Raw genomic sequence first — 27,686 nt, forward strand, 5'->3', positions numbered from 1 at the left:
AGAGAGATTTCACATACAATAATTCAATGATTAGAATAGAAATAGAAGAATGATTTAAAGCTTGTGAAGAATCAGCAGGCAAGGTATGAAGAAGGGATGCATGTTATCCTAAAATGTAGACCAGGGGTGTCCAAACTTTTTCCACTGAGGGCCGCACATGGAAAATTAAAGCATGCGGGGGCATTTTGATGGTTTTCATTTTCATACCATAACAAAATATATGGATTTTTTATTAATTTTTTTATTTGTTTTTACTTTAAGGGCTCCCGGGGACCATACATGGACTCAGTCATTAAAATGTTAAAAACAAGTCAAATTTTTTTTAGACATTTTTTTTTTTTTCAAATTTAACATATACACTAAATCAGGTTGATATAAAGTAAAAAAAAAATTTTTTTTGTCAAAGACAAATGTGGTTTCTATAGTAAAACTGAAATATGCAGTATTTCCCCCACTGCCCAAAACATACAAAAAGCAATGTTTGATGTGAAGTAATAGGAGCCCTAAAAAGATCAATAATGCAGGACACCATCGATTTTAATTAACTATTATTTTTGAGTAATAACAGAGAAAAGATAAATAAATCCCACTAGATATCTTTAGGATCCAAAAGGTCCCCCACTCATAAATTGATACATTTTTATTATTTTTATTTTTTTTTACTTTCAGCACTTAAGTTATGAGATCAAGTTCAGATGTATCTGTCGATTTTACCTTTGAACTATTATTATTTTTTTTATGCTCTTTTAGCAAAGAAAACATCGTTTTTTTATGGCAAACACACAAAATATGCAATATTTTCCACATAAAACATTTTCAAGTTAAATATTTAAAGTAATTGGAGCTTTGAACAGGTCAATAATTCATTATAATAGAGATTTTTTTTAAACATTTTTTTTTGAGCAATGACAAAAAAAGAAAAATAAAGATAGACAATTTGTGTGGAAAAAATAGCAACTTTTTCTAGTTAGATTTCACCTCATTTCACTTTTTTTTTTTTATGTCTTTTTTATGTTTGCAATAAAATTTCCAGAATGTGGCGGGCTGGTCAACAAATGGCGCCCGGGCCTCACTTTGGACACCCCTGATACAGACAGTCCTGCCCCTTTCCTTGAAGACTATCAAGTGGATGTTTTTAATTTCACACGTCACGGTAGATATTATGTTATAATAATTCGGACATATTGTCACAAATATAAACAGTGATGGAATATGGTCATTATGATGTCTTGCAACCACATTTTACCCTCAGGGAACAAAAGGCTGACTTTTTTTGTCCTCTCAGTAAATATTTGCTGAATCTTGGCCATAATTTTTGTTGAGAGGGTTTTTATCACGTTAAAATATAAAATTTATAAAATTTATACAATTTCAACGTCTAATTTTAGGATAGATAGATTTTTTTGCTCAAATATTTTAAACCACTTCATCCCTGAAAAGAAGAATGTAGACCAGGAGGTGCCCACACTTTTTCTGCAGGCGAGCAACTTTTCAATAGACCAAGTCGAGGAGATCTACCTCATTCCTATTTATAATTTATATTTATTTATTTATGAAAGAGACATTTTTGTTAACAAGTTAATGGTGTTTAATGATAATACAAGCATGTTTAATCCAATCCACTTTATTTACATAGCACAGGGTGCCCATTACGTCGATGGCGAGCTACCAGTCGACCGCGGGGGGTGTGTCAGTCGATCTCCAGCCAGGCTTTTAAAAAAAATAGACCTAAAAATGAGTGATCATCAATCTTCACCAAGACGTCACTTAAATGACATTCACGGTACCGGAGGGTCTTGTGAGATGACGCTGGCTGCTGCAAGATCATTATTATGAAAATATGACCGAGAGGAAGGCCAGAAACACTTTTTATTTCAACAGACTCTCGCGCCGTACCTTCCGTCAAAACTCTAAAGGCCGACTGCACATTTCCTATCTTCACAATAAAAGCCCTGCTTCATGCTGCCTGCGCTAACTAAATACAGAGTCTCGGAAAACTGCCGTGCACAAGTGATCCCTCAGAAAGCTGGCGTGCACATCACTTGTGCACGCCAGCTTTCCGAGAATCTTATTTTGTTAGCGCAGGCAGCATGAAGCAGGGCTTTTATTGTGAAGATAGGAAATGTGCAGTCGGCCTTTAGAGTTTTGACGGAAGGTTACGGCGCGAAAGTCTGTTGAAATAAAAAGTGTTTCTCGCCTTCCTCTCTGTCATTTTTTCATAATAATGAACTGGCAGCAGCCAGCGTCATCTCACAAGACCCTCGGGTGCCGTGAATGTCAATCAAGCAAGCTACGGAATTTGCCGCCAATGTTTTTCTTGTAAAGTGTATGGAAGCTGGATGAATTAGATGCCAAAAAGCAACCACTTTCATATGGTATTGTACAGAAAGGACAACTTTTTTTCTCCTCCATTTGAAAATGTGGGCGTTATCATCATTACTGTCTGATTCCAATCAATGCAAGTCATCAGAATCAGGTAATACACCAACTTATATTCTTGTCTTTGTGAAAGAAAGACATCTATATGTGTTACACATGCTTGTATTATCATTAAACACATTTAACTTGTTTACAAAAATGTCTCTTTCATAAATAAATAAATATAAATGATATATATAAATGAGGTAGATCCCCTCGAGTTGGTCAATTGAAAAGTAGCTCGCCTGCAGAAAAAGTGTGGGCACCCCTGATATAGCACATTTAAACAACAATAACGTTTCCAAAGTACTGCACTGCCATGTTAAAAACAATTGTAAAAAAAATAAATAAATAAAATAAATAAATAAATAAAATAAAATAAAATTAAAAAAAAATATTTATATATACATATTATGCTCCAGCAATGACTGAATAAAAACAAAAAATAAATAAATATAAAACCAATAAAAACAAATATGATTAAAAAGTATTGCTTTTAATCATATTAATCAAACTGTTTAACACATATAGATGTCTTTCTTTCACAAAGACAAGAATATAAGTTGGTGTATTACCTGATTCTGATGACTTGCATTGATTGGAATCAGACAGTAATGATGATAACGCCCACATTTTCAAATGGAGGAGAAAAAAAGTCCTCCTTTCTGTTCAATACTTCATGAAAGTGGTTGAATTTGGCATCTCATTTGTTCAACTTGCATACTCCATTTTAAACATTATGTAATGAGAGCAGCATATGTGTGTGTGTGTGTGTGGCCCTTTAATGTGTTGACAGCAGGTGAGTGACGTCAGTGAGCGTGTGGGCGAGCGAGGAGAGGGAGCGGCCGCTGGCATCAAACTCCTTAGCGTGCTAGCTTGTGTACGCTAGCTTTCTGAGACTCTTATTTTGTTAGCACAGGCAGGATGAAGCAGGTCTTTTAAAGTGAAGACAGGAACTCTGCAGTCGGTCTTTAAAGTTTTGACGGCAGGTTCAGCCCAAGAGTCTCTAGAAATAAAAAGTGTTTCTCTCCGTCCTGTCAGCGATTTTTTTCTTAATAATGAACTGGCAGCAGCCAGCGTCGTTTCACAAGATCCTCAGGTGCCGAGAATGTCAAACAACTGACGAAAGTGAAGTCTTAGTGAATTTTTATGTCTATTTTTTTAATGCCTGGCTTGAGATTGACTGACAAACCCTCCGAGATCGACATAATGCCCACCACTGATGTAGATTTTTGCTATCCCTTTGAAGACCTTTTAATTACCGTATTCTTCGGTATAATGCGCATTAAAATCCTTTCATTTTGTCAAAATATGACAGTGCGTTTTATGACGCCTAATGTGAAGTGAATTATATTTATATAGCGCTTTTCTCTTGTGACTCAAAGCACTTTTACATAGTGAAACCCAATATCTAAGTCACATTTAAACCAATGTGGGTGGCACTGAGAGCAGGTGGGTAAAGTGTCTTGCCCAAGGACACAACGGCAGTGATTAGGATGGCGGAAGTGGGGATCGAACATGGAATCCTCAAGTTGCTGGCACGGCCATCAAACCTGGAACCCTCAAGTTGCTGGCACAGTCATTCTACCAACTATACTGCCCGGTAATGTATGGATTAATTCTGGTTGTGCTTACTGACCTCAGGGCAATTTTATTTGGTACATGCTGTAATGGTAAGTGTGACCAGTAGATGGCAGTCACACATAAGAGATACGTGTAGACTGCAGTATGATGGCACTAAACCACACCAAAACTTTAAATGTTGCATTGAGAATGTAGAAAATTACACACGGTGCTCAAAAAAATCTGTCAAAATGTTTTAGTACGACTTTGGTAAGCTATGAAGCCAAACTTGTTGGATTGTCGGAGCATGACGGCTACCGTACTGTGTTATAAAGGTGTGTGTATAAGGACCGCAAAATGGCACTTATAAGCTGACATATGATCTTGTTTTGCAAAATTATGCATGAGCAACTTTTCTTACCATCTGGTACCTGCTGATGTGTATTTGGGATCGGCATAAGTCCTGAAAACGTGCACTAGTCCGTGGCTATGCCGTAGTCAATAAGCTTCTTCTTTTTCTTAATCTTCTTGTTATTGGACATTCACATCCTGCTGTTGTCATTTCTAATATCAAGTAGCTAAAGTTCTAACTTATATCTGTCAGTAAATTTACTATGGAAGTACTAAAAACTACCGGTGTAGTGAGTTTACATTATTCACCCAAGGAACTTCAGTTATTAGAGAGTTCTGGTCGGACGTTGTTGTTGCACTAGTGAGCCACCAATTTTATTAAAATCTGAATGTCATTAAAACATGTTAGCTCCATCTTTTGACACTTCTTCCACTCCCGTCCTTGCACGCTACACCGTTACAACAAAGATGAAGATGATCTGTAAAACATCATCTAATCAACATTTTGACCAAAGAACCACCCTTACATGTTATGTAGACCACAAGGAAGTGTTTTACATTTAGAAAAAAAGTAAAATAAAATGACCCCTTTTAATGCGCCCTTTTATATGAAAATAGAGCTGACTAGGCCCGCTCATCGGCACTGCGCCTCATAATCCGGTGAGCCCTATGGTCCGGAAAATACGGTACATTTTTGTTAACCCTTTGAAGACCTTTTAATTAAATCACGTCACAGTTGTTGATGTGTATCCATCCATCCATTTTCTACATATTTGGATAAGATGAGTGATTCTACTAATTTAAAGCTGTGACATTATTAAAAAGTTAAAGTTAAAGTACCAATGATTGTTACACCCTCGACTGACCCATCAGCCTTGATCATCCCCTGGGAGGTGAGGGGAGCAGTGAGCAGCAGCGGTGGCCACGCCCAGGAATCATTTTTGGTGATTTAACCCCCAATTCCAACCCTTGATGCTGAGTGATAAGCAGGGAGGTAATGGCTCCCATTTCTGTAGCCTTCAGAATAACTTGACCGGGGTTTGAACTCACCACCTCCCGATCTCAAAGCAAATACTCTAACCACAAGTCCACCGTGCAGCGAGAAAATGCCCGATTGCAGCTATTTCGGAAACAAAACATATCAGACGGCAAGAGAACTTGGTCGGGGTTTGAACTCACAAACTACCGATCCCAGCCCTGAGTAGGTTATCTGATCAAAAGGCCTTAAAAAAACAGAAACATATTTGATATTTTAGTTGACGACTGAGAATTTTTGTAAAAATAAAAAAAAAATGGTAAAAAAAAAATTATTCCAAAAACTGTATGTCTTTGTTTGGCTTTGAAGATAATGAAACTCGAGTATCCCCTTAGGGTCGAAGTGGAATCAACTTGCAAACACAGGAACTTTAATAGAAACATGGAACCTGGTCATGTTTGCACTGCTGTTGCTAGGCAACATGTGTAAGGCAAAGGAACCAAACGCCAAACATTGAGGAAGTTAAAAGTTATGATAGTCACACACACACTAGGTGTGGTGATATTATTCTCTTCATTTGACCCCTTGATCACCCCCTGGGAGGTGAGGGGAGCAGTGAGCAGCAGCGGTGGCCACGCCCGGGAATCATTTTTGGTGTTTCAACCCCAAATTCCAACCCTTGATGCTGAGTCCCAAGCAGGGAGGTAATGGCTCCCATTTTTATAGTCTTTGGTATGACTCGGCTGGGGTTTGAACTCACGACCTACCGATCTCAGGGCGGACACTCTAACCCAGGGGTCAGCAACCTTTTTGAAAGCAAGAGCTACTTCTTGGGTACTGATTAATGCAAAGGGCTACCAGTTTGATACACACTTAAATAAATTGCCAGAAATAGCCAATTTGCTTAATTTACCTTTAATAATTATATATATATATATATATATATATATATATATATATATATATATATATATATATATATATATATATATATATATATATACATATATATCCATCCATCCATTGTCTACCGCTTATTCCCTTTTTGGGGTTGCGGGGGGCGCTGGCGCCTATCTCAGATATATATATATATATATATATATATATATATATATATATATATATATATATATATATATATAATGGGTATTTCTGTCTGTTATTCCGTCGTACATTTTTTTTCCTTTTACAGAAGGTTTTTTGTAGAGAATAAATGATGAAAAAAAACACTTGATTGAACGGTTTAAAAGAGGAGAAAACAGGAAAAAAATGAAAATTTAATTTTGAAACAGTTTATCTTCAATTTCGACTCTTTAAAATTCAAAATTCAACTGACAAAAAGAAGAGAAAAACTAGCTAATTCGAATCTTTTTGAAAAAATTTTAAAAATATTTTATGGAACATCATTAGTAATTTTTCCTGATTAATATTAATTTTAGAATTTTGATGACATGTTTTAAATAGGTTAAAATCCAATCTGCACTTTGTTAGAATATATAACAAATTGGACCAAGCTATATTTCTAACAAAGACAAATCATTATTTCTTCTACATTTTCCAGAACAAAAATTTTCAAAGAAATTCAAAAGACTTTCAAATAATATTTAAATTTGATTCTAAAGATTTGCCGGAATAATTTTTAATCATAATAAGTTTGAAGAACTATTTCACAAATATTCTTCTTCGGAAAAACAGAAGTTAAAATGAAGAATTAAATTGAAATGTATTTATAATTCTTTACAATAAAAAAAAATTAAATTTACTTGAACATTGATTTAAATTTACAGGAAAGAAGAGGAAGGAATTTAAAAGGTAAAAAGGAATACGTGTTTAAAACTCCTAAAATCATTTTTAAGGTTGTATTTTTTTCTCTAAAATTGTCTTTCTGAAAGTTAGAAAAAGCAAAGTAAAAAAATAAATGAATTTATTCAAACAAGTGAAGACCAAGTCTTTAAAATATTTTCTTGGATTTTTAAATTCTGTTTGAGTTTTGTCTCTCTTAGAATTAAAAATGTGGAGCAAAGCGAGACCAGCTTGCTAGTAAATAAATAAAATTAAAAAAATAGAGGCAGCTCACTGGTAAGTGCTGCTATCTGAGCTATTTTTAGAACAGGCCAGCGGGCGACTCATCTGGTCCTTACGGGCACCGCGTTGGTGACCCCTGCTCTCACCACAAAGTATAAAATACATAATACAAAGAAAGAAAAAGTTTCCATCTGTTTTTCTAACCGGAGATTTGAACAAAAAAAAAAAACATCTCAAATGTTTGTATAGCGACAAAAACATCCAGCGGGCGCGCCAGCAGCTTGTAAATCTCCGTCTAACCTCAGCAAAGTGCAAAAACAGCAGTGGAAGTTAACCTGGGCAATAAAATAAATGAGGGAGCATCCACTGAAGGACCGCTCCAGTCACTTTAGGGGTCTTTGCAGACCACTTGAACATGAAGTTGGATCAAACTTTTCCAAAAAAAAAAAAAACACTTAAATGCAACGCCTGTAACTTCCTCTTTTAACAGGCATCTACAATGTTAAACTAACAGTTTTTACACGGTCCATTGGGTCACGTTTAAAAAAAAATAAAAAATCTCCTTCCCCCTCATCTTCAACATGTGGCCTTGGAGAGTTTACATAAGCTCGGCTTCTTCTTGATCACACTCTGGGGTGCCATCAGTCCACGTATATACAGTAGGAGGACATGGCGGGGACGGAAGTTTGCGCTTCTGAAACTTTTCTGCTTCTCTTTTGCGCCGTAAACGTCAACAAAGAGATTTACAAAATAGACTGAGAAATTATATTATATATGTATTTCTATAGCGCTTTTTCTCTAGTGACTCAAAGCACTTTACATATCCATCCATCTTCTTCCACTTATCCGAGGTCGGGTCGCGGGGGCAACAACCTAAGCAGGGAAACCCAGACTTCCCTCTCCCCAGCCACTTCGTCTAGCTCTTCCCGGGGGATCCCGAGGCGTTCCCAGGCCAGCCGGGAGACATAGTCTTTCCAACGTGTCCTGGGTCTTCCCCGTGGCCTCCTACCGGTTGGACGTGCCCTAAACACCTCCCTAGGGAGGCGTTCGGGTGGCATCCTGACCAGATGCCCGAACCACCTCATCTGGCTCCTCTCCATGTGGAGGAGCAGCGGCTTTACTTTGAGTTCCTCCCGGATGGCAGAGCTTCTCACCCTATCTCTAAGGGAGAGACCTGGAAACTCATTTGGGCCGCTTGTACCCGTGATCTTATCCTTTCGGTCATGACCCAAAGCTCATGACCATAGGTGAGGATGGGAACGTAGATCGAGCGGTAAATTGAGAGCTTTGCCTTCCGGCTCAGCTCCTTCTTCACCACAACGGATCGGTACAACGTCCGCATTACTGAAGACGCCGCACCGATCCGCCTGTCGATCTCACGATCCACTCTTCCCTCACTCGTGAACAAGACTCCTAGGTACTTGAACTCCTCCACTTGGGGCAGGGTCTCCTCCCCAACCAGGAGATGGCACTCCACCTTTTTCCGGGCGAGAACCATGGACTCGGACTTGGAGGTGCTGATTCTCATTCCGGTCGCTTCACACTCGGCTGCAAACTGATCCAGTGAGAGCTGAAGATCCTGGTCGGATGAAGCCATCAGACCGGGATCACTTTACATAGTGAAACCCAATACCTAAGTTACATTTAAAGCAGTGTGGGTGGCACTGGGAGCAGGTGGGTAAAGTGTCTTGCCCAAGGACACAACGGCAGTGACTAGGATGGCGGAAGCAGGGATTGAACATGCAACCCTCAAGTTGCTGGCACGGCCGCTCTACCAACCGAGCTAAACCCGCCAATAACAAAACATATTTCACAGTTTTGTTCAACAGTAAAACCAAAGTCTGCCCAGTCCTGAAGGACAAGACTTGCTTGAGCAGTTGTCAAAGAAAAAGGAGAAAGAGGGGGAGAAGGAATAGGAAGAGCTGAAGAAGAAGTGAGAAGATAAGAAAGGGGAAAAGGGGAAGGACAAGAAAAGAGAGAAGTGTCAGAAGGATGAGAAAAGGGACTAGAAGAACACAAATAAGAAGGAGTAAGAGAAGGAGAAGAAGAAGGATGAGAAAAGGGACTAGAAGAACACAAAGAAGAAGCAGAAGAAGAAGGATGAGGAAAAGAAGGGCACAAACGACAAGTAAAAAAAGACGGAAAAAGAAGAAAGAGGGACAAAAAGGACAAGAAGCAGAACAAAAAGTACAAGAAGAAGTAGAAGAAGGAGATTGAGAAGGAGAATAAAAGGGAGAAGTGTGAGAAGGATGAGAAAAAGACAAAAAAGAATGAGAAAGAGAAGAAGCAGAAGAAGAAGGGGGAAAAAAAAGGGCCACAAAGGACAAGAAAAAAAAGGAGAAAGAGAAGAAACAGAAGAAGACGAAGAAGAGGGACAAAAAGGACAAGGGAGCAGGTGGGTAAAGTGCCTTGCCCAAGGACACAACGGCAGTGACTAGGATGGCGGAAGCGGGGATCGAACATGCAACCCTCAAGTTGCTGGCACGGCCGCTCTACCAACCGAGTTATACCCGCCAATAACAAAACATATTTCACAGTTTTGTTCAACAGTAAAACCAAAGCCTGCCCAGTCCTGAAGGACAAGACTTGCTTGAGCAGTTGTAAAAGATAAAGGAGAAAGAGGGGGAGAAGGAATAGGAAGAGCTGAAGAAGGAGTGAGAAGATAAGAAAGGGGAAAAGGGGAAGGACAAGAAAAGAGAGGAAGTGTGAGAAGGACGAGAAAAGGGACTCGAAGAACACAAAGAAGAAGCAGAAGAAGAAGGATGAGGAAAAGAAGGGCACAAACGACAAGTAAAAAAAGACGGAAAAAGAAGAAAGAGGGACAAAAAGGACAAGAAGCAGAACAAAAAGTACAAGAAGAAGTAGAAGAAGAAGATTGAGAAGGAGAATAAAAGGGAGAAGTGTGAGAAGGACGAGAAAAAAGACAAAAAAGAAGGAGAAAGAGAAGAAGCAGAAGAAGGAGGAAAAAAAAGGGCCACAAAGGACAAGAAAAAAAAGGAGAAAGAGAAGAAAGAGAAGAAGACGAAGAAGAGGGACAAAAAGTGTCTTGCCCAAGGACACAACGGCAGTGACTAGGATGGCGGAAGCGGGGATCGAACCTGCAACCCTCAAGTTGCTGGCACGGCCACTCTACCAACCGAGCCATACCGCCCCAAACACTTTACATCATGGGTGTCAAACTCTGGCCCGCCGTGTAATTTATTTTGGCCCTTGAGGCAATATCAATTTATCATTATAGCTGGCCCCCAGTGTAATACAGCGTCTGTGCCGCTCTAACACCGCATTCACCGCTAATACTCATACTTGCCAACCCTCCTAATTTTCCCGGTAGACTCCCGAAGTTCAGTGCCCCTCCCGAAAATCTCCCGGGGCAACCATTCTCCTGAATTTCTACCGATTTCCACCTGGACAACTATATTGGGGGCGTGCATTTAAGGCACTGCCTTTAGCCTTCTCTACAACCTGTCGTCACGTCCGATTTTCCTCCATACTAACAGCGAGTCACATAATATTTGTGGCTTTTACACACACGCACAAGTGAATGCAAGGCATACTTGGTCAACAGCCACACAGGTCACACTGAGGGTGGCCGTATAAACAACTTTAGCACTGTTACCAATATGCCCCACACTGTGAACCCACTCCAAACACGAATGACAAACACATTTCGGGTGAACATCCGCACCGTAACACGACGGAACAAATACCCAGAAGCCCTTGCAGCACTAACTCTTCCGGGAAACTTCCAGCAAACTGACCAATAATTAACGTTTTATTCATGCATTTTCTCTTGCTACTTCAAGGCTTGAATGTTTGGTTCATTCATTATTGTTATTTTATTTTCAAATTATTATTAGCCTGTGGAAAAAAAATGATGTTTACCTCAGAAGATTGCAAATAGAAAAAAAGCATAACATTTTTATTTAAATTTTATTTGATATGCCATTGATATTTTTATTATTATTATTATTATTATTATTTCAAACTCAATTTTGCAAGTCACTAAAGTTATATAAGCCTTGCTTGTTCAATATTTAATGCAAAACTTGTTTGGGTCCCTATTAAAAGGTTAATTTGTTCAACCTTTGTTTAAAATGTTGTCCCACTCTGTATTTGACTTTGAAACCCCTGCTTTAAAGGATCCTGATGTCAAACTCAAGGCCCGGGAGCCAGATCTGGCCCGCCACATCATTTTCTATGGCCCGCGAAATGGTAAAATGCTTTTAATCTGCTCCAATTCCATTGTTCTTTGAACCCGTTCACTGTAATAATGACAATAAAATAGAGATGTCCGATATTGTCCAACTCTTAATTACCGATTCCGATATCAACCGATACGATATATAAAGTTGTGGAATTTAACACATTATTATGCCTAATTTTGTTGTGATGCCCCGCTGGATGTATCTTGCTTGTATGAACTGTTTGCTTGCCTCACAGAATTGCTATTGTGACATCCAGTGGACACATTTAGAACAGCAGTTTCTTTCGTTTAAAAAAGAAAAAAACAGCACATTTTTATAATCGGGCCTTGAAAAAACCTTTGATCAGGCCCGCGGGCCGTATGTTTGACACCCCGGAGTTACAGTAAGTAGTACAAAAACAGTTTTAAAGGGGAACATTATCACAATTTCAAAAGGGTTAAAAACAATAAAAATCAGTTCCCTGTGGCTTGTTGTATTTTTTGAATTTTTTTTCTAAATTTTACCGGTCCCGGAATATCCCTAAATAAATCTTTAAAGTGCCTTATTTTCGCTATCTTGGAAACCACTATCCATTTCCCTGTGACGTCACACAGTGCTGCCAATACAAACAACATGGCGGTTACCACAGCAAGATATAGCGACATTAGCTCGGATTCAGACTCGGATTTCAGCGGTTTAAGCGATTCAACAGATTACACATGTTTTGAAACAAATGGTTGGAGTATGAAAGTATTGAAGAAGAAACTGAAGCTATTGAGCGAATAGCTATTGACGCTATTCGGCCATAGCGTGGGTGTACCTAATGAAGTGGCCCATAGCATGGCTGCCTTATTAGCATCGCCGGTAAAATGTGCGGACCAAACGATCAGGACTTTCGCATCTTGTGACACTGGAGCAACTTAAATCCGTCGATTGGTAAGCGTTTGTTTCGCATTAAATGTGGGTATCTAGTTTCAAATGTACATACAGCTAGCGTAAATAGCATGTTAGCATCGATTAGCTGGCAGTCATGCTGCAACCAAATATGTCTGATTAGATAGATAGATAGATAGATAGATAGTACTTTATTGATTCCTTCAGGAGAGTTCCTTCAGGAAAATTAAAATTCCAGCAGCAGTGTACAGAGTTGAGATCAATTTAAAGAAAAAAGTAAATAATGGGGGTTTTAAATGGAAACAAAATAGAGAAATATTACAAAAAGAATAAAAACAATGGGAATAACAATATAACAGTAAAATAAGAATATAACAAGACAAAGTAGGCAGTAGTGACCATGTTATGAAAACGTATTGCACTGTTATTGTTTTGCATCCCCTGTCATCCTAGTACCCCCCCCGCCCCCCGCCCCAGAGAGGAGTTGTACGGTCTAATGGCGTGTGGGACAAAGGAGTTCTTGAGTCTATTAGTCCTGCACTTGGGATGAAGCAGTCTAGAACTGAACAGGCTCCTCTGGCTACTGATAACACTATGCAGAGGGTGACTGGCATCATCCAGGATGCTCACTAGTTTGTCAACAGTCCTCTTCTCTGCCACCCTCACCAGTGAGTCCAGTTTCATTCCCATTGTAGAACCGGCCCGCCTGATCAGTTTCTCAAGTCTGGAGCTGTCCTTCTTAGATGTACTGCCTGACTAGCACATAAGTCAACAACATCAACAAAACTCACCTTTGTGATTTCGTTGACTTTATGGTTGCAAATGCATCTGCAGGTTATCCATACATCTCTGTGCCATGTCTGTCTTAGCATCGCCGCTCAAATGTGAAGACACTCTGGTACATTCAATGGGGGTCTGGCGGCAGATTTCTTGCCGGTGGTGCAACTTGAATCCCTCCCTGTTAGTGTTGTTACACCCTCCGACAACACACCGACGAGGCATGATGTCTCCAAGGTTCCAAAAAATAGTCGAAAAAACGGAAAATAACATAGCTTTGACCCGGTGTTTGTAATGTGAAAATGAACGTTCTGACGTCATCGCTACAAGACTGATAAACAGAAAGACGTTTAATTTGCCAGAATTCACCCATTTAGAGTTCGGAAATCGGTTAAAAAAATACATGGTCTTTTATCTGCACCATCAAGGTATATATTGACGCTTACATAGGTCTGCTGATAATGTTCCCCTTTAAGGGTTGCTAATGAAGACGGTGACAAAGACGAGTCACGTCGCAGACAAACAAAAACAAATGTTTGACACACGTTTTGCCTTCGCTCCACCTGTGTGTAATCACAAGCAGGCATTTCCCGTCAGGAGGGCCGTGCAGTGCCAGGCAGACTGGGAATCAGATCCCAGTCCACCCCCTCCTCCTTGGGGACACCAGCTTCCCAAAACCTCCGGTCAGACAACATGGGGAACAACAAACCAGGGAACACAACTAACATCCCATAATAGCTGAATCTGCTCAATAAAACCTGAGCTGGCGTGGGAGTGAATAAGCGTGTCCTGATGAGAATTAGATGAGGGTTTAACCACAAATCAGGAACAGATCAGAGAGCGGTTCCAATGTCCTCACACAAATCCCTGGGTCTCTCTGCTTATTTAGAGCAGCTGACCCCGGGCCACACGTGTCACTCTCCCTGGATAGACCACCTCTTGATGGCCACGTTGCGGCTCCTTTCAACATGGAAAGAACAGGTCAGCAGCCTTTCTGACCACCAGAGGCCGCCAAACCTCAGCAGAAAAACATTACTGATCAAATCAGTGCTTTTTTTGATTGATTGAGACTTTTATTAGTAGATTGCCCAGTACTGTAGAAATTCTGTACAATTGACCACTAAATGGTAACACCCGAAAAGGTTTTTTAACTTGTTTAAGTTGGGGTCTGTGGAGAGGCGGAGCCGGCGAACGAGCAGCGGGGCGGGGCACGCTGTAGCCCGGCCCAAGATGGCGGCGAGGAGGCGGAGACGATGACCGAGCGGAGAGGTGGGGCGTGCCGGCAGCGACGCTACGAGCGAGATCAGGGGCGTGCACAAAGGCAGAACTACGGAAAGGCCAAAAAGGCCAGGACGACTGACTGGCAAAACAGGCTTAAATGGTCTCTTTGATTAGAGTCAGGTGCGTGTGTCACATGAGGCAGGTGAGACTAATGAGTCGCCATGGTGACCAAACCAGGAAGCGCAAACAGGAACTAAGAGTCCAAAACTACAGAAAAATAACAAAAACATAATCCACTAACAGTCGATTGCGTAGGGTGTCAGTCGATCGCCAGCCAGGCTATAAAAAAAAAAATAGACCTAAAAATTAGTGATCATCAATCGTCACCAAGACGTCACTTTCGTCACTTGATTGACAATCGCGCCGCCAGAGGTTCTTGTGAGATGACGTTGGCTGCTGTGAGTTCATTAATAAGAAAAAACGACCGACAGGAAGGCGGGAAACGCTTTTTTATTTTCATCAATGTGGAGAGGCTTTCCAACAAAATGTCTTTCTCTGTGTTCGTGTCCCTCCCTCTCTCTCTCTCTGGCTCCCACTCCAACTCCAACCGCGTGTCTCATCCCAGCTGCTGCTAATAAAGGCGACAGGTGACTAGATATAAAAGCCCACCTGGGCCATCTACTCACACGTTGTCGTTTTCGAGGCCGGTCCAGGCACACCTAGTTCCGCGGCATGCCCGCAGGCCACGCCCCCCTCCACAGGTACCAATCAAATACATGGAAACACTGGTATCTGTGTGCCTATATATATATATATTTTTTTATTGCTGCTTTTATTCATTTATTAGATGTTTTTTACTGAATATGCTCAAGCACCGTTTTTAATAGTGTATGATAATACCTTTTATACTGCATTTTAGTTTGTTTTAAGTACTGTATGTGATTGTATGTCTACTTGGACATTGAAGTATGCAATAAAGCTTGATGTTGATTAACCTCCTGATGTTGCACGAGTCCGATGCGAAAAGATCATATTTGAAGCACTTTGGAGCGTTAAGACTGGCATAAAAAATCTGGTCTGTCTGCAGGGTAAATTGGGCAATTAGCTCATTAAACTCCCTGTTTGTACAGCCGAGGTTTATTCTCTTCAACCCTTACTTAGAATACGTCAAAATATAATATTGCAGCGTAAAATATTTAGATTCTGTGCTATTCAATCATGGGGCAGGATTGCTGAAGGTTATCATCAAAAATCAGCGAGGATTGAAGGCGTTTAGAAGGAGGAAACAGATACAAGAAAATCAGAAGCATTTTAAAGAAGAGGTTTCAAAGAGTGGTGATTGGCTCAGTAGAGGAGTGACAGGCTATGAAACAAATCCAATTTACCGGGTATCCATCCCGTCCCGCCTTGCCCTGGTGAGGGTTAGAGATTAAAGCAAGAAGCATTGCAACAGGTTAGAACAGGGCTGCAATTTGTTGGATATGTTTAGTGTGTCGTCATTGTGTTAAACTGGGGATGATTCGGGGTTGAATGAATACACAGAAGGCTGGAATGGATACAATGGAACCTAAAAAGTCAAACTTGACAAAGGGGAAAGTATCTGAAGGATCAGAAAGTCTTTATTAGAGCTTTTTGGTAGCAGTTTCATTCCCTGACACTGCTACTCTTGCTCTCGTGCAAACTCCACCCAGGAACTATCCACTGTGCCACCATGCCACTAATAGAATATGATGCATTCTACATTTTGGACTGGGGAATCACAAACCGGAAGGCGGCAGTTGTGTCCATTCAGAACCTGGATGTTTTCTGTGTATATAATCAGGATTTACGAGACCTGGGAGAAGAATAACTAGCTTTTTCTCCCTAACGCACACACACACACACACACACACACACACACACACACACACACACACACACACACACACACACACACACACATATGTGTATGCACACACACGCACACTTCCCTCGGTGGTCCGTTTACTGCTGTATTCTGAGGGTGCAGATGTGTGACAGTTTGTCAGCCGCTGGGTTTTGTTGGTCTTTTTTTTTTTTTTATTTAACACAGTGCACCCCCTGAATGTGAGTTTTATGTGGAATGCTTAGTGTTCCATGCCTTCACACTGGTTAATACTACCTTGCTGGGAGAGATGGAATTGTACTTACAGGAGATCCTGCAACAGAGAGAGAAAAACAGGGATTAGCAACATGCATTGTGTTTTTTTTTTTTTTGCAATCATGTACTGTAGCAAGAACATTAGATCTGCTGCCAGAGGAGTTTGTGGTGAAGATGTTATGACAAACAGACTTCTGGATAATTTGTTATGTTTTGAATTTGGATCTGTATTCACATATGGACATTGACGGAAGACTGCTTTAAAGCAGGGGGCCGCAAGACGTTATTTTGCGGCCCCCATCTTAATAGTTTAATGTTAGTGCCGTCCGCGAGTTTTATATAAAAAGTGCTTGACAGCTTTGTGTTATTTGGGTCCGAAATGGCTCTTTCAACGTTCTGGGTTGCCTACCCCTGCGTTAGTGGAAAAGCGGCAAATGAGTGAAAGCGACACAAACATATATATATATACACACAATCATATTGTTGAAGAATGCATTTTCCCATCAATAACTTGACATCATCAGCGGCAAGTGTGCGCCCTTTCAGTCAATTAATGCGCGAGGAATATATATCCATATATGTGTGTATATATATATATATATATATATATGTGTGTGTATATGTATATATATATATATATATATATATATATATATATATATATATATATATATATATATATATGTGTGTGTGTGTGTGTATATATATATATATATATGTGTGTGTGCGTATATATATACACACACATATATATATATATGTATATATATACATACTGTATATATATATACACACATATATATATATACATATATATAGACACACACACACACACACACACACACACATATATATATATATATATATATATACATATGCTAGCTGTCTTTCTCAGTATTACAGCAAGTTGATCAAAGTGCGGTTTTATGATTATTAAAATTTGATAAAGTGATACTAATTGACAGAAAATTTATCGTTATACCCGTTATCATTACATCCCAAATTTGCGTATTTTTTTCTTAATTGCATTTTTTTTCCTGCCAGTTGGGAATCGTACACCAGTTGAATGTCTATCCAGCAAATACATGTATTGTATTTTTCGGACTATAAGGCACACTTAAAGTCCTTTCATTTTTCCTCAAAACTCGACGGTGCGCCTTGTGCACGACATAATTCTGGTTGTGCCTACCGACCTCGAAGCAATTTTATTTGGTACATGGTGTAATGATTAATGTGACCAGTAGATGGCAGTCATACATAAGAGATACGTGTAGACTGCAAGATGACGCCAGTAAAACGACACCAAACATCTAAATGTTCCTTTGAGAACATAGAACCTTACACACGGCGCTTAAAAATCCGTCAAAATCTTTTGAGTTCGACTTCGGTAAGCTATGAAGCCGCACCGCTTGATGGATTGTCGGCCCATTAAACATATACCAGTATTATTATGGTGTGTGTACAAAGACCGCAAAGTGGCACCTAATAGCAGACATATCTGGCATTTTGTTTCACAAAATTATGCAAAAGCAACTTTTCTTACTTGCTGATCTGTATTTGGGATCTGCATAAGTCCTGAAAATGCGCGCGCTTCCGTCATTGTAGTCCGTGGCTTTTTTCTTTTTCTCTACCTTTTTATGGGACATTCATCCTCCGCTGTTGCCATTTCTAACATAAACTAGCGTAAAGTTCTTACTTATATCTAACAGTAAACTCGCCATGAAAGCGCTAAAACATACCGGTGTAGTGAGTTTACATTATTCACCCAAGGAAGTTTAGTTATTAGAGAGTTCCGGACGGACGATTTTTCACGGGACACAATTCTGGTGTTGTTGTTGCACTAGTGAGCCACGGATGTGGAGATGCTGCTCCGTCATTGATTGAAGTAAAGTCTGAATGTCATTAAAACAGTTAGCTCCATCTTTTGACACTTCTTCCACTCCCGTCCTTGCACGCTACACCGCTACAACAAAAATGATGGGGAGAAGACGCTGTCGAAGGTGAACCATGTAAATAAGACCGCCCACAAAACGGTGCATCCTGAAGCGACTTGAAGATGATCTGTAAAACATAATCCATGCAACAATTTGACCAAAGAACCACCATTACATGTTATGTGGACCACAATATAGTGTTTTACATTTAGAAAAAAATATGCCTTCTGTATGAACATAGACCTGACTAGAGACGCTCCTTATAATCCGGCGTGCCCTCCGGTCCGAAAAACACGGCACATAAAAGTGGCCGACTGGCGGTGATTGGTTCCTACCTGAGATTAGCAGGTTGTGAGTTCAAACCCCGGCCGAGCTGTTCCAAAGACTATAAAAATGGGACCCATTACCTCCCTGCTTGTCACTCAGCATCAAAGGTTGGAATTGTGGGTTAAAGGCCTACTGAAATGAGATTTTATTATTCAAACGGGGATAGCAGGTCCATTCTATGTGTCATACTTGATCATTTCGCGATATTGCCGTATTTTTGCTGAAAGGATTTAGAAGAGAACAAAGTTCGCAACTCTTGGTCGCTAATAAAAAAAGCCTTGCCTGTACCGGAAGTAGCAGACGATGTGCGCGTGACGTCACGGGTTGTAGGGCTCGTCACATCCTCACGTTGTTTATAATCATAGCCACCAGCAGCAAGAGTTATTCGGACCGAGAAAGCAACAAATTCCCTATTAATTTGAGCGAGGATGAAAGATTCGTGGATGAGGAAAGTTAGAGTGAAGCACAAAAAAAAATAAAATAAAAGGCGACGGCTCCAGGCGGCGGCAGTGGGATGTAATTAGACACATTTACCAGGATAATTCTGGAAGATCCCTTATCCGCTTATTGTTTTAATCGTGTTTTAGTGAGATTGTAAAGTCATACCTGTGTTACGCCTGTTTAGCATCGTGGTGCCGGGTTTGATTCCCTCGTGGATGCGTCAACAAGTGAACACAGCAAAGGTAAGATATAAAGAATTTATTTAACGAAAAGGCACTGATGCTAATAAAAAGGCAAACCAAAGACGCTAGCATAAAAGGTAGGATATTCAACAATGGCACGTAGGCACATAAACGAGTAAAACAAAACATACAGCATGAGAGCTGGAATGAACAAATGGCTTAGCGTGAAAAGCTAGCGAGAACGTACATACGTGACAGAGTGCAGGCGTAACTTGTTGCGTGAAAGCAAATTATGAACCCAGAGAGAATAATGAAAAGGGACGGGCTTAAATAGGGAAGTAATCAAAAGTGACAGGTGTGCAGGGATCGTGATTAGCAGGTGGGATCAATGAGCAACCATGGTGACGGACTAAACAGGAAGTAAGAGGGTAGAACGACGGAGTGATACAACAACTGGAAGTATAAACAATAATATGTGGTGATCCGAGTAGCGGATTGCAACAACCTGAAAGTCGGATGGCTGCGGTGAACGCCAGTGTCTCAGAGAGAAGCGGAGGACCCAAGATCACAGCTGCATTTTTGAGCTGCAGTAGGAGGAGGAATAATCCACCGATGTCTCCGGTAAGAGACGACTTAATATCACAATTTTCCCATCCAAAAACTTGCTGGTTGACGTAGAGAAACATGTTCGCTTGACCGCTCTGTGTTAAAGCTTCACAACAAACAAAGAAACACCGGCTGTGTTTCGGTGCTAAAGGCAGCTGCAATCCACCAACAGCATTCTTCTTTGACGTCTCCATTATTAATTGAACAAATTGCAAAAGATTCAGCAACACAGATGTCCAAAATACTGTGTAATTATGCGATGAAAAGAGACGACTTTTAGCCGTGTGTGTGCTGCTGGGCTAATATGTCCGCTCCAACCCGAGACGTCACAAACACGCGTCAACGTTTTCAACAAGAAACTCCGCGGGAAATTTAAAATTGCAATTTAGTAAACTAAAGCGGCCGTATTGGCATGTGTTGCAATGTTAATATTTCATCATTGATATATAAACTATCAGACTGCGTGGTCGCTAGTAGTGGCTTTCAGTAGGCCTTTAAATCACCCAAAATGATTCCCGGGCGTGGCCACCGCTGCTGCTCACTGCTCCCCTCACCTCCCAGGGGGTGATCAAGTGTGATGGAAAGGATAATTTCGCCACACCTAGTGTGTTTGTGACTATCACCGGTACTTTAACTTTAACTATTCAAATACTCGGCTGATATGTCCGTTCTGGTTCAGTGAAGAGAAAAAGCTGCTTCGTCACACAATGAATGAAAAGAAAAAGAGCACAACAAGGTTGTCAAAGGGAGAAGAAGTTGGAAGTGTGTTCATGAGGCATGGAGACTAAGTCAATTATGTGTGGTTGTGTCTAGACGCTGTGACAAGGACCTCCTGCGCCAGACAGTAAACAAACACGCCGGCAACCTGAACCTTGGACTTGATGCTAATGGGAAAGACAGGAACTGGAGAGCAGGAGATATGAATGTGGTCGAGGTTAGCAGGGATTAGGAAAATAACACAAAAAGTCCTATCATTTCTTTTTCCAAATGATGTTCATGTGTGTACTTTATTCTCATAATTCCAGAGCCCACTATACTGTATTTCCTTGAATTGCCGCCGGGTATATAGTATGCGCCTGACTAGAATTACTGCCGGGTCAAACTCGTTTCGCAAAATATAATTTTTATTAGCGCGTGTCTAGAATTTCCGCCGGGTCAAACTTGTTTCGCCAAATAATTAGCATAAGCCTTGAATTTCCGCCGGGTCAAACTCGTCACGTCACGAGTGACACTTCACCTGTCATCATTTTCAAAATGGAGGAGGCTGATTTAAATGATTTGAAATCGCATAAAGGGAAGAAGATTAAGAGCTATTCAGTAGGATTTAAGGTCCAAGCTATTGAGTATGCTAAAAAGAACAGCAAGCAACTATATTTTATTAATATACCGTAGCTGCGTGTGTCAAATATGAGTCATTAAATGACTCCCGCCCCCTGGTGGTAGAGGGCGCTAGTGATCCTTCTTGCGACTACTCGGCTGCAGAAGAAGTGACAACAAGCAGCAAGAGTGAGCAGCGATTGTTTATTTTTCCCTCTCGTTTGCACTTTTAACGTGGAGGATTATATATCTAAAAAAAAAACGTTTTCTAAACTGGACTTTCATTCGAAGCAGGAGGTAATAAAAGAAGATCTCCATCGAGACAGAGAGACTTTTAAAACTGAAGAAAGATAAGGAAGACTTCTATAAACAAGTTATCGATGCTTTTGATCAGAAGGAGCTGAACATGGACTTCATTTATAAGTAAAGGTAAGACCATAATAAAGTTTTTTTTGTTAAATGTGCTTTTCATGATGGTATCCTTACATCACACTCAAATTTATAAGCGCGGGCCTAAATTTACCGCATGCCTTTGGTAAGCGGCGGAGTGAGAAGAGGTTTTAAAATAATTAGCGCCCGCGTACAGGTTTTATTCGGCCCGCAGGAGGAGTTTGCTAAGTATAAAAATTAACCTGAATTATTTTAATGAAATAAACTGCTGTTCTAAATGTGTCCACTAGATGTCGCAATAGCAATTATTGGTATCTTTGTAGTTGATGCTGCATATGTACTAAATAAAGCACATGATGTTAGTACATCAGTGGAGGAAAATGATCAAACTACATGAATTACATGCTGGGGGCGGCATAGTGCAGTTCATCAACTTTAGGGTTCTGGGTTCGATCCCTGCTTCTGCCATCCTAGTTACCGCTGTTGTGTCCTTGGGCAAGACACTTTACCCACCTGCTCCCAGTGCCACCCACACTGGTTTAAATAACATAGATAATGGGTTTGAATGTGAGTGTGAATGTTGTCCGTCTATCTGTGTTGGCCCTGCCATGAGGTGGCGACTTGTCCAGGGTGTACCCCGCCTTCCGCCCGATTGTAGCTGAGATAGGCGCCAGCGGCCCCCGGGACCCCAAAAGGGAATAAGCGGTAGAAAATGGATGGATGGATAATGGGTTTCACTATGTAAAAGCGAAGAGAAAAGTGCTATATATTTTATCTTGATCGAAAATGACCAAAAAATGAACATTATCACATTATTCATTCAGAAAATATAAATAAGGACAAATAAATTATTAACTGTAACATGTAAGTGTACAAAAAAAAACCCAACAACATTATGATCAGTACATTTTCAGAATGTTCTTGTTCTATTTTTAAACAAAGAAAACAATCTGAAGTTGTCTTTATTTTTAAGTTATCATGCCATGATTTTGCCAGTCCGGCCCACTTGGGAGTAGATTTTTCTCCATGTGACCCCCCATCTAAAATGGGTTTCGCACCCCTGACGTAAAGGATGAACGCTTCTTCAGAGTTCCTCGAGAGGTTATCAAAACGGGAATAAGAGTGCAAAGATTTTATGAAACAACGAAAAAAATCATGCAGTTCACACTCCAGTCCAAGGGAGTGGAGTTGAAGAATGTTTGCAGTGATAATAACAAACTTTTAACATTTATTATTTCCCATTTCAGTATTATCTTCATATTATTTGTATTTCCTAAACACATGTTTGCCACGAGTGTTTCAAAAAGCACCAACTCTGTGTGTCTAAATCAGATATTGTATTTTCCGGACCATAGGGCGCACCGGATTATGAGGCGCACTGCCGATGAATGGTCTATTTGTGAGCTTTTTTCATATATAAGGCGCACCAGATTATAAGGCACATTAAAGGAGTCATATTATGATTATTTTTTTCTAATTCTAAAACATTTCCTTGTGGTCTACATAACACGTAATGGTAGTTCTTTGGTCAAAATGTTGCATGGATGTTGTTTTACAGATCAGTCGTTTCAGGATGCGCCGTTTTGTGGGCGGTCTTATTTACGTGGCTCACCTTCGGCAGCGTCTTCTCCCCGTCATCTTTGTTGTAGCGGTGTAGCGTGCAAGGACGGGAGTGGAAGAAGTGTCAAAAGATGGAGCTAACTGTTTTAATGACATTCAGACTTTACTTCAATCAACAACTGAGCAGCTGGAAATGTGTCCCGTAAAAAAAACGCCCGACCGGTACTCTCTAATAACTAAAAGGTCCTCGGGTGAATTATGTGAACTCACTACACCGGTATGTTTTAGTGCTTTCATGGCAGGTGAACTTTACACTACTTTATATTAGAAATGGCAAAATGCGAAGGATGAATGTCCCATAACAAGAAGAAAGAGAAAAAGAAGAAGCTTATCGACTATGGTGTGGCCCTTAACTACATAGGCGGACTCAGTATTCTTCTTCCTCCAAACACGAGGAGTTGAGTTTATACCAAAATGGATACATGGATGATACAGCAGAGGATTGGGAGAATGTCATGTGGTCAGATGAAACCAAAATAGAACTTTTTGGTATAAACTCAACTCGTGGTGTTTGGAGGAAGAAGAATACTGAGTTGCATCCCAAGAACACCATACCTACTGTGAAGCATGGGGGTGGAAACATCATGCTTTGGGGCTGTTTTTCTGCTAAGGGGACAGGACGATTGATCCGTGTTAAGGAAAGAATGAATGGGGCCATGTATCCTGAGATTTTGAGCCAAAACCTCCTTCCATCAGTGAGAGCTTTGAATGGTTGACCAAATACTTATTTTCCACAAATAAATGATTTAAAATTCCTACAATGTGAATTCCTGTTTTTTTTTTCCACATTCTGTCTCTCACAGTTGAAGTGTACCTATGATGAAAATGACAGACCTCTGTCATCATTTTAAGTGGGAGAACTTGCACAATCGCTGGCTGACTAAATACTTTTTTGCCCCACTGTATATATATGTGTGTATATATATATATATATGTGTGTATATATATATATATATATATATATATATATATATATATATATATATATGTGTGTGTATATATTGCATCCTGAAGACATTGTATGTATACTCCTCCTTGTTGTACTTATCAAATAACATTTTTTATACATATTAAAATGCATGACCTACAACGAGAAGGTATCCTCGCAAAATTAATCATGGTGATAATCCGCACATTTCTTTTAAATAAACATCTTTTATTGAATCTTAATTAGTTATTTGAATCCAACCATTCATAGGGTAATCATTGAAATGCAAAATCTGAACCCTCACATAATCGGTGTGTTTGAAATAATAGAAATCTATTATGATAGAAATAATAGAAATCTATGATGAAAATGACAGACCTCTGTCATCATTTTAAGTGGGAGAACTTGCACAATAGCTGGCTGACTAAATACTTTTTTGCCCCACTGTAACGTGTCTAATAACATCTGAATCGCTCCCACTGCAATCGCCTTTATTTTTGTTGTTTTTTTTACTTTTTTTTTCCTAGTCCTTCACTCTGAATTTCCTCATCCACAAATCTATCGTCCTTGCTCATATTAATGGGGAAATTGTCGCTTTCTCGGTCTGAATCGCTCTACCTGCCGGTGGCCATGATTGTAAACAATGTTCAGATGTGAGGAGCTCCACAACCCGTGACATCACGCGCACATCGTCTGCTACTTCCGGTACAGGGAAGGCTTTTTTATTAGCGACCAAAAGTTGCGTACTTTATCGTCGATGTTCTCTACTAAATCCTTTCAGGAAAAATATGGCAATATGGCGAAATGATCAAGTATGACATAGAATGGACCTGCTATCCCCGTTTAAATAAGAACATCTCATTTCAGTAGGCCTTTAAATTTAGGAAGCCACCATTTGGGCACAGATGTATTTTACAAACTGCAGTAATAAGGGACCTAAAAAGCAGAGTCCTCCCCTCTGGAAAAATGGAATTAGGGTTTATCGCGGCAAACCAGCTGGATGTGAACCGAATGCACCGAACTAAAGCTAAAGCGACACAACAGTGGAGGGGCAGCGGCGTTGGCACGCATTATCCTCATCATGACTGCAGCTGCAAGCGCTCAGTGAGCTACTCCGACATCTGGACCCGGTTAGCGCTACCACGTGTTAACGCCAGGAGATGGGGCCTACTCAAGCCTTCCAGTCACCAAGAGCGAAGACAAGGAAGAACGCACGGAAGAAAAGTAACCCAACAGGTGGTGGGATTCACTTACCCGCTTCCCCTCTCCTTCCCATCCTTCCACGCTTCCCGGGAGGCCCTGCGAAAACACAGACGGAGCAATAAATTCCTCAAATCGGCACAGTGGATGCTGGAGTAGAGAACAAGTGAGTCTCCCTGCAGGAAGTCATGTGTTGTCTGGCGTCGGCCGCGTAGAGCCGACCGCACGTTTCGTGTCATCCGTGGACGGATGAGCGGCGCTGACGTGGGCGCGAGGTATGAAAACACAAGTGAAAACATGCCCTCCTGTTCAGAACCAAATGGAAACTAGACCTACAGGTGTGCTGTCTTTGGCTTAGCTCGGTTCTATTACAGCACAGGTGTCAAACTCAAGGAACCCGGGGCCCAAAACTGGGCCGCCACGTTATTTGATGTGGCCCGTGAAAGCCTGGAGATAATATGCGTTAATAAAATGCAGGGTTTGTGAATTATATTTTATATATTTTTATATAGCACTTTCTCAAGTGACTCAAAGCGCTTTACATAGTGAAACCCAATGTCTAAGTTACATTTAAAGCAGTGTGGGTGGCACTGGGAGCAGGTGGGTAAAGTGTCTTGCCCAAGGACACAACGGCAGTAACTAGGATGGCACAAGCGGGAATCGAACCTGCAACTCTCAAGTTGCTGGCACGGCCACTCTACCAACCGAGCTATGCCGTCCCGTAGCGCTTTGGTGTTCAGGCGGTTTCCTTAACAACAAAGTGCCATCGCCTAAACTAAAGTCTTAAAAATAAAAAGACGTTTTTCTTTTTAAAAATTTTTTTTAAATTTATTTTATAAGCCGTAAAAAAAAAAAAACACTGGCTGAAAACCCAACCGGACAAATGACCCATATGGTTGTTATTTGCCATAGAAATATAATATAAATATAACATGACAAGCCAAAGAGGATTAATTCATGTTGTAGACCAGTGTTTTCCAACCACTGTGCTGCGACTAGTGTTGTGAAATACAGTCTGGTGTGCCGTGGAAGATTATGTAATTTCACCTAATTGAGTTAAAAACAGTGAAAAAAAAAGGTGGTTCGGGCATCTGGTCAGGATGCCACCCGAACGCCTCCCTAGGGAGGTGTTTAGGGCACGTCCAACCGGTAGGAGGCCACGGGGAAGACCCAGGACACGTTGGGAAGACTATGTCTCCCGGCTGGCCTGGGAACGCCTCGGGATGCCCCGGGAAGAGCTGGACGAAGTGGCTGGGGAGAGGGAAGTCTGGGTTTCCCTGCTTAGGCTGTTGCCCCCGCGACCTGACCTCGGATAAATGGAAGATGATGGATGGATGGATGATGGATGGAGTTAAAAACATTTTTTTTGCAAACCAGTAATTATAATCTGCAAATGTGCCGTCGTTGAGTGTCTGCACTGTCTAGAGCAGGTATAAGTCAGAACTTTACACTACTTTATATTAGAAATGGCAAAAGCGGAGGATGAATGTCCCATAACAAGAAGAAAGACAAAAAGAAGAAGCTTATCGACAATGGTGTGGCCCCTAACTACATAGGCGGATGCGCGCAAATTTTCTGAACTTATGGAGATCCCAAATACAGATCAGCAGGTACCGGAAGGTAAGAAAAGTTGTTTTTGCATAATAATGCGAAACAAAACGCCATATAATATGTCTTACCTTATACACACACCATAATAATACTCGTATGTTGAAGTACAGTACAATCCACCATTGGCTTCATAGCATGCCAACGTTGTGCTAAAACATTTTGAGAGATTTTTGAGTGCCATGTGTAATGTTCTATATTTTCAATTGGACATATACAATTTCGGTGTTGTTTACTTGAATCATATTGCAGTCTACACCTATCTCTTATGTTTGACTCCCATCAATCAGTCAATCAATCAATGTTTATTTATATAGCCCTAAATCACAAATGTCTCAAAGGACTGCACAAACCACTACGACTACGACATCCTCGGAAGAACCCACATAAGGGCAAGGAAATCTCACACCCAGTGGGACGCCAGTGACAATGATGACTATGAGAAACCTTGGAGAGGACCTCAAATGTGGGCAACCCCCCCACCCCCCCTAGGGGACCGAAAGCAATGGATGTGGAGCGGGTCTAACATGATACTGTGAAAGTTCAATCCATAGTGGATCCAACACAGCCGCGAGAGTTCAGTTCAAAGCGGATCCAAGACTGCA

General features: G+C 40.6%; 1 protein-coding gene across 1 annotated transcript in view; it reads right to left on the reverse strand.

Moving 5' to 3' along the window:
- Positions 1 to 27,686, reverse strand: part of LOC133553636 (collagen alpha-1(XXIII) chain-like) — a 409,393-nt gene that overhangs the window by 111,399 nt on the left and 270,308 nt on the right. Inside the window, 2 exon segments of the mRNA XM_061902087.1 lie at positions 15,795 to 15,821; positions 25,508 to 25,572. Coding sequence (XP_061758071.1) covers positions 15,795 to 15,821; positions 25,508 to 25,572 — 92 coding nt within the window.

Source organism: Nerophis ophidion, linkage group LG05, assembly GCF_033978795.1.
Source record: "Nerophis ophidion isolate RoL-2023_Sa linkage group LG05, RoL_Noph_v1.0, whole genome shotgun sequence".
Classification (NCBI taxonomy): Eukaryota; Metazoa; Chordata; class Actinopteri; order Syngnathiformes; family Syngnathidae; genus Nerophis; species Nerophis ophidion.